An 8,382-nucleotide genomic window follows, 5' to 3' on the forward strand; every position below is an offset into this window, starting at 1 on the left:
GCGGTGGCAGGTGCCTGTAGTCCCAGCTACTCAGTAGGCTGAGGCAGGAGAATGGCATGAACCCGGGAGGCGGAGCTTGCAGTGAGCCAAGATCACGCCACTGCACTCCAGTCTGGGCGACACAGCGAGACTCCATCTCAAAAAAAGAAAAAAATTATCTTCCTTGAAATGATGAAAATGTGAAATGATTGAAAACTCAGTCATTAAAAGGGAAGCATTAGGGCTATGCAAGGTGGCTTGTGCCTATAATCCCAGCACTTTGGGAGGCCAAGGCTGGAGGATTGTATGAGTCTAGGAGTCTGAGACCAGCCTGAGTGACATAGCAAGACCCTGTCTCTACAAAAAAATTTAAAAACTAGCTTGGCATGATGGTGCACACCTATAGTCCCAGCTACTCAGGAGGCTGAGGTAGGAGGATCACATGATCCTGGGAGGTGGAGGCTGCAGTGAGCTATGAACCTGCTGCCCTGCACTCCAGCCTGGGTGACAAACGAGACCCTGGCTCAAAAACAAAAAAAAAGATTTAAAATAGCACCCTTTTACAATGTTTTGTGACGGTAAACTAGCAGACTGTTCTTAAGAATAGCTTATATGGAAAATTTCTAAGTTGGAAACATCTTCAGAACTACACCTCTACCCAACCCCACCCCCTCAAAAAAGACCAAAATAATTTACTTCTATTACCTATTGTGAAAATAGGAGGTTAATTTCTCATCCTGTTATAGAAGGAACAAAGACTTTGTGCCTTTGTTGGATATTAGATGTAGAAATATTATGTTAATGCCAGACTTAATATTCAGTCTGTGATAATTAAAAGATGATTATTCTTTATGGTAATTAGAATAAAGTTTCTGAGTAAAGTATTTTTCACCTAAAATCATTTTAAGTTGGCAAGTTAAGATATCAAAGGAGATATGGTTTAATGTAACTAAATAGTCTGCAAATTTGTAAAGTGGTTGTATGGCCTTTCAACTTACAATTAAAGTGCTTGAAGATAGCTTTTTGGTCTTGAGGTAGTTAACTGTATTGCCTGCCTGTTTGACAGTGCACATTACAGGTTCCTTATGTTTAGACATCTGGGATTTCCTGTTTATAATCCAGTTTAAATGTCATGTTATTGTGTAATATATGCCACTGTTTTAAAAAGGATATTCACATATATTTAATGATGTATATTACTTTCTGCTTCTTTGGAGTTAGTGCCAGTGCTGCCATTCATGCCAAAGAATGGCCTTCATCCTTTCTCTCTGTGCTTTCTGCAGTTTTCTCCTGGGCACAGGCTACGTTCCCTGCCTTCCTGAGACCCACCCTGGAACTAAACCATTCTCCATACTGAAACCCAGACATATCAACCATTAACGATTACTGCCATCTCTGCCACATAAAACATCAGAAGCTGTTTTTTTGACTTGCCATAAAGTTGATATGTTTTCTGTTTTCTATTGGCAATAAAACATCCATGAGCTGGGTGCAGTGATGCGCACCTGTAGTTCCAGCTACTTAGGAGGCTCAGGTGAGAGGATCACTTGAGCCCAGGAGTTCAAGGCCAGCCTTGGCAACGTAGCAAGAACCTGTCTGAAAATAAAAGAAAAAATAATAATTAAATTACATGTTTATTATGTAACTTTTCTCCTGTTTCTAAGAAATTCCAGACCAGAAGTTCTAAAGTTTTAAGCAAGTTTTCAAAAATCTAGGCTGGGGCCAGGCACAGTGGCTCACACCTGTAATCCCAACACTTTGGGAGGCCAAGGCAGGCGAATTGCTTGAGCTCAGGAGTTTAAGACCAGCCTGGGCAATGTGGTGAAACCCCATCTCTACAAAAAATACAAAGATTAGCCGGGTGTGGTAGTACACACCTGTGGTCCCAACTACTTGGGAGGCTGAGGCAGGAGGATAGCTTGATCCTGGGAGGTCAAGGCTGCCGTGAGCCCGAGATGGCGCCACTGCACTCTAGCCTGGGTGACAGAGTGAGACCTTGTCTCAAAAACAAAAATTTATGCTGGGCGCAGTGGCTCATGTCTGTAATCCCAGCATTTTGGGAGGCCGAGACAGGAGGATTGTCTGAGCTCGGGAGTTCAAGACCAGCCTGGGCAACATAGTGAAACCCCCATCTCTACAAAAAATACAAAAATTAGCTGGGTGTGGTGGGGCACATCTGTAGTCCCAAGTACTCCAGAGGCCAAAGTGGGAGGATGGCTTGAGCCTGGGAATCAGAGGTTGCAGTGAACCAAGATTATGCCACTGCACTCCAGCCTGGGCAACAGAGTGAGACCCTGTTTCAAAAAAAAAAATTTTTTTTTCTTTTTTTCCCCAAAAATCTGTATTTTTTTTCATATGAAGTGTATTTGTTTTGGATTCAAAGATGAATGCCAGAGACTCTTAACTCTTGAGTCTTCCAGCTTTTCCCAATAAAGTCCCTATTCCTATTTCAGTCTTCCTTTTTCTTTTCTCCTTATAGTGGACATTTGGGAGCAATAAAAATAAGAAGAAAGGAAAAGCCAGAAAAATAGAGAAGAAAGGAACCATGAAGAAACAGGCCAACAAAACTGCCTCCTCAGGCAGTTCAGACAAAGACAGTTCAGCTGAGAGCTCAGCCCCTGAGGAAGGTGAGCTGAGCAGCCTAGACCTGGAAGGTCAACTCCCACTCTTGTCAGCTTGAAGGTGCCAAGTCAGAAGTGGGGAGGAAGGGGGGTACCTGCATTCAGCATGACCTCTTCTTTAGAGCAGTGGTTCTTAACTTTTTCCATGGTCATGGATGCTTTGAGAATCTGAATGAAGCAAGAAAAATGCATGTAATTCCAAAGGTTGGTGAGACTCCTGAAACCTATCCCTGGAACCTGCAAGGATTCCTGCATTAGTCTTGAATACCCTGAGTGCCTTTCCCTCCCCTTTTTTCTTGCTTATGCATAGTCTGACTGAGGAGGGAAATCTCAGTAGAAAATGTTCCTTTTCTGGAAGCCAATTCCGGAATTTTTAAACACTAGTTTGAAAAGTGAACTTGGGCCAGGTGCAGTGGCTCATATTTGTAATCTCAACACTTTGGGAGGCCAAGGTGGGAGGATTGCTTGAGCCCAGGAGTTCAGGACCAGCCTGGGTAACATAGTGAGATCCCATCTCTCCGAAAAAGAATATTAAAAATTAGCTGGGTGTTATGGTATGACCTGAGGTCCCAACTACTCAGGAGGCTGAGGTGGGAGGATTGCTTGAGCCCAGGAATTCGAGGTTACTGTGAGCTATGATCACACCACTGCACCCCAGCCTAAGTGACAGAGCAAGACCCTGTCTCAACAACAACAAAAAAAAGTAGGAAAAAAAAGAAAAGAAAAATACATGGACACTGGGAGAGAAAATAAGAGTGAACTTGTTCCAGGACTAGAATGATAACCTGTAAATTATAAAAATGTTAAAAACATTTTTAAAAATAATGTTTACATACAAGCTGACTTTATAAAATTGGCCTAACCTGGTTTTGAGCACATGCCTATGAATGCTAGCTCAAATTGAGTCAAGTACAGTTCCTGTTAAATTGCTGACTTAGCTCAATACTCATTGTACTCACATAGTTTTTCCATGTCAACATTTGTCCTATTAAGATCCACTATTATTAGAAATTCACTAATCAATTTTTAATGATTCATTAAAATTTTTTTTATTTTTTAAATTTGTTTTCGAGACAGAGTTTCACTCTTGTCACCCAGGCTGGAGTGCAATGGCGCGATCTTGGCTCACTGTGACCTCCGTCTCCCGGGGTTCAAGTGATTCTCCTGCCTCAAGTAGCTGGGATAACAGATGCCCGCCAGCACACTTAGCTAATTTTTTGTATTTTTAGTAGAGATGGGGTTTCACCATGTTGTCCGGGCTGGTCTTGAACTCGTGACCTCAGGTGATCTACCCACCTTGTCCTCCCAAAGTGCTGGGATTACAGGCGTGAGCCGCCACACCCAGCCATAATTTTTTTTTTTTTAATGCCAGCTAATAAATGAAAAAGAAATTATAGGGTTAGAAAAATCACTACTTTTCAATCATAGTGATAAAGTTGATTTACTCAAGAGTCCTCAATGATTGTTAAAACCACTGGGTGAGAGTTTGTTGGAAAACAAAATTTTATTTTATTTTATTTATTTTTTATTTTTATTTTTATTTGTTTATTTATTTATTTATTTATTTTTGAGATGGAGTCTCGCTCTGTTGCCCAGGCTGGAGTGCAGTGGCACAATCTCGGCTCACTGCACGCTCTGCCTCCCGGGTTCACACCATTCTCCTGCCTTAGCCTCCCGAGTAGCTGGGACTAGAAGCACCCGCCACCATGCCCGGCTAATTTTTTTTGTATTTTTAGTAGAGACGGGGTTTCACCGTGTTAGTCAGGATGGTCTTGATCTCCTGACCTCGTGATCCGCCCGCCTCGGCCTCCTCAAGTGCTGGGATTACAGGCGTGAGCCATCGCGCCCGGCCGGAAAACAAACTTTTATAGTCTTAAACCTTCTCCCTATACATACTATTATGTAAAGTGGAAAAGGTGCCTTTACAAAGGGAAAATCTGGGAGACACCACCTTTACCAAGTAATCCAAATTAAAATAATGGGACAAACAGATGTTAGGGCTTCCTGATGTGATACATTGAAAAGGACACAATCACTTACAGAATATTCTTGCCAAAAATTCATAATCTGAATTGTTTCTTAACAAATCAGCCAAACCAAATGAAATGGACATTTGATAACTGTTGCTATTTCAACTTAAATTAACTAAAAATTAATGTTTAAAATTTAGTTTTCAGTTGCACTAGCCACATTTGAGTTTGTGAATACCCATATGTGGTGGCTGCTGTTCAGATAGACAAAATTTTCATCACTACCTTACGAAATTCTACTAGACAATTTTTTTGGGCTTGTACTCTTCGAAAGTTCAGTGCACCAACAAGTGGATAAAGAAAATGTGTATGTATGCCGGCCGGGCATGGTGGCTCACACCTGTAATCCTAGCACTTTGGGAGGCCGAGGCAGGTAGATCACAAGGTCAAGAGATCGAGACCATCCTGGCCAACATGGTGAAACCCCGTCTCTACTAAAAATACAAAAATTAATGCATACCTGTAATCTCTAATACTTGGGAGGCTGAAGCAGGAGAATCACTTGAACCAGGGAGTTGGAGGTTGCAGTGAGCCGAGATCACGCAACTGCATTCTAGTCTGCCAACAGAGCAGGACTCTGTCTCAAAAAAATAAATAAAATAAAGTGTATGTATGCCATAGAATATTACTCAGCCATAAAACGGAATGAAATGATGGCCTTTGCAGCAACTTATTGGAGCTGGAGGCCATTTTTCAAAGTGAAGTTACTTAGGAACGGAAAACCAAATATTGTATGTTCTCATGTATAAGTAGTGTTTAAGCCATCAGGATGCAAAGGCATAGAATGGTATAATGGGGCCAGGTGTGGTGGCTCATGCCTGTAGTCCCAGCGCTTTGGTAGGCCAAGGCAGGTGGATCACTTGAGGTCAGGAGTTTGAGACAAGCCTGGCTAACATGGTGAGACCCCATCTCTGCTAAAAATACAAAAATTAGCCAGGCATGGTGGTACGCTCCTGTGGTCCCAGCTACTCAGTAGGAGGCTGAGCCATGAGAATCACTTGAAGAGGAGGTTGCAGTGAGCCGAGATCAGGCGATAGAGTGAGACTCTGTCTCCAAAAAAAAAAAAAGAATGATATAATGGACCGTGGGGACTTAGGGAGGGAGTGAGGGATAAAAGACTAAATACTGGGCACAGTATGCACTGCTTGGGTGATAGGTACACCAAAATCTCAGAAATCAGCACTAAAGAACTTATCCATATAATCAGGCCAGGTTCGGTGGCTCACACCTGTAATCGCAGCACTTTGGGAGGCTGAGGTGGGCAGATCATGAGGTCAGGAGATTGAGACCATCCTGGTTAACATGGTGAAACCCTGTCTCTATTTAAAAAATACAAAAAAATGAGACACGTGTGGTGGTGGGCACCTGTAGTGGGCACCCGAACTTGCAGTGAGCCGAGATCGCGCCACTGCACTCCAGCCTGGGCGACAGAGCGAGACTCTGTCTCAAAAAAAAAAAAATCTGGGGCAGGGCACAGTGGCTCATGCCTGTAATCCCAGCACTTTGGGAGGCCAAGGCAAGTGGATCTCTTGAGGTCAGGAGTTCAAAACCAGCCTGGCTAACATGGTGAAACCCCATCTCTACTAAAAATACAAAAATTAGCTGAGCACCTGAGCTATTCGGGAGTCTGAGGCAAGAGAATTGCTTGAACCTGGAAGGTGGAGAATGCAGTGAGCCGAGATCGCGCCGCTGCACTCCAACCTGGGTGACGAGCAAAAATTGCCTCAAACAAAATAGATATACCGGGCATGGTGACTCACACCTGTAATCCCAGCACTTTGAGAGGCCGAGGTGGGTGGATCAAAAGGTCGAGAGATCGAGACCATCCTGGCCCACATGGTGAAACCCCGTCTCTACTAAAAATACAAAAATTAGCTGGACGTGGTGGTGTGCACCTGTAGTCCCAGCTACTCAGGAGGCTGAGGCAGGAGAATTGCTTGAACCCGGGAGGTGGAGGTTGCAGTGAGCCGAGATCGTGCCTCTGCACTCCACCCTGGGGCAGAGGGAGACTCTGTCTCAAAATAATAATAATAAAAAAAAAATAAGTTGGGGCTGGGTGTGGTGGCTCATGCCTGTAATCCCAGCACTTTGGGAGGCAAGACAGGAGGACTGCTTGAGCCCAAGAGTTCAAGACCAGCCTGGGCAACAAAGTGAGACCCCCCCCAACTCTATTTAAAAAGTAAAAATAAATACGTCAGACACAGTGGCTCACGCCTGTAATCCCAGCACTGGGAGGCTGAGGTGGGCGGATCACCTGAGGTTAGGAGTTCGAGACCAGTCTGACCAATATGGTGAAACCCCGTCTCCAATAAAAATAGAAAATCAGCCAGGTGTGGTGGCACACACCTGTAATCCCTACTACTTGGGAGGCTGAGGCAGGAGAATCACTTGAACCCGGGAGGTGGAGGTTGCAGTGAGCTGAGATTGTACCACTTGCACTCCAGCCTGGGCAATAAGAGCAAAACTCCATCTCAAAAAAAAAAGTGAAAACAAATAAGTAAAATAACAAACTGGTTTCTTACTGTAGCCTGAAGAAGGGTGATGTTGTCAACATTGTGGAGCCGCTTGTGGCCTGTCTGCTGGAGCATAGTGTAATCTTGTGTTTGGGCCTTTGTTGCAGGTGAAGTGTCAGACTCTGACAGCAACAGCTCCTCTTCCAGTTCAGATTCAGACTCTTCCTCAGAAGATGAAGAGTTCCATGATGGCTATGGAGAAGACCTCATGGGAGATGAGGAAGACAGGGCCCGTCTGGAACAGATGACAGAGAAAGAGAGAGAGCAAGAACTGTTCAATCGCATAGAGAAGAGGGAGGTGTTGAAAAGAAGGTAAGGTTGAGTCCTCGTTGTCCACCCCTGCCCCCACCTTTTCTGTTCATCTCTTTTCTCGTACTTCCTCTGTCCTTCACACCTGCCCTACATATGGAGACTGCATTTGGAGTTGATTGTTAACATGATGAGAGGCAAATGATGTATTAAATTTCAATCACATTTATTTACTCAGTGCCACTGGCTTTATTTACTAACGTACGTTATTCAGAAGGTTTTATTCATATTATTTATGTGCATTATTTAATCTTCACAACTGCTCTGTGAAGTTGGTTATACCATATTACAGAGGTAGAAGCTTAGGCTTAGAGACATTAGGTAACTAAAGAGTAAGCTGCATGAAGGGAGAGATTTTGTCCTTTTCGCCATTCTATTCCTGGTGCCTAGAACGGTACCTGCCACGGAGATATGCACTAAATACTTGTTGAGTGAATGAATGAAGAAACTTGCCCAAGGTGATTTAGGTGGTAAGTGGTATAACTGAATTTCAAACCTAGGACTGTCTTGACACCAGAAAACACACTGTGGCTACATCCTCTCCTGCCTCACATTTCCTATTATTTTACCTATTCTGTAACACAGCACTACAGGCAGCATTCTAAAGAGAATTACACACTTTGGGAGGCCAAGGTGGATGAATCACCAGAGGTCAGGAGTTCCAGACCAGCCTGGCCAACATGGTGAAAACCCATCTCTACTAAAAATACAAAACAATTAGCCTGGTATGGTGGTGTGCACCTATAGTCCCAGCTACTCAGGAGGCTGAGGCAGGAAAATTGCTTCAACCTGGGAGATGGTGGTTGCAGTGAGCTGAGATGGCGCCACTGTACTCTAGCCTTGGTGAAAGCAAGACTCTGTCTCAATAAAAAGCAAAAATAAAAGTAAATAAATAAATAAATGGAATTACAGGCCAAGTGTGGTGGCTCA

At 43.6% G+C, this 8,382-nt stretch overlaps 1 protein-coding gene across 1 annotated transcript in view; it reads left to right on the top strand.

The window, feature by feature from the left end:
* Positions 1-8,382, top strand: part of RTF1 (Rtf1, Paf1/RNA polymerase II complex component, homolog (S. cerevisiae)) — a 50,266-nt gene that overhangs the window by 15,845 nt on the left and 26,039 nt on the right. The window contains exons 2-3 of the mRNA XM_011956668.1: positions 2,459-2,606; positions 7,251-7,455. Of these exons, the coding sequence (XP_011812058.1) occupies positions 2,525-2,606; positions 7,251-7,455 (287 nt within the window). The 5' untranslated portion in view covers positions 2,459-2,524. The remainder of the gene's footprint in view (positions 1-2,458; positions 2,607-7,250; positions 7,456-8,382) is intronic.

Source organism: Colobus angolensis, unplaced genomic scaffold (genome assembly GCF_000951035.1).
Source record: "Colobus angolensis palliatus isolate OR3802 unplaced genomic scaffold, Cang.pa_1.0 Scaffold420, whole genome shotgun sequence".
NCBI lineage: Eukaryota > Metazoa > Chordata > Mammalia > Primates > Cercopithecidae > Colobus > Colobus angolensis.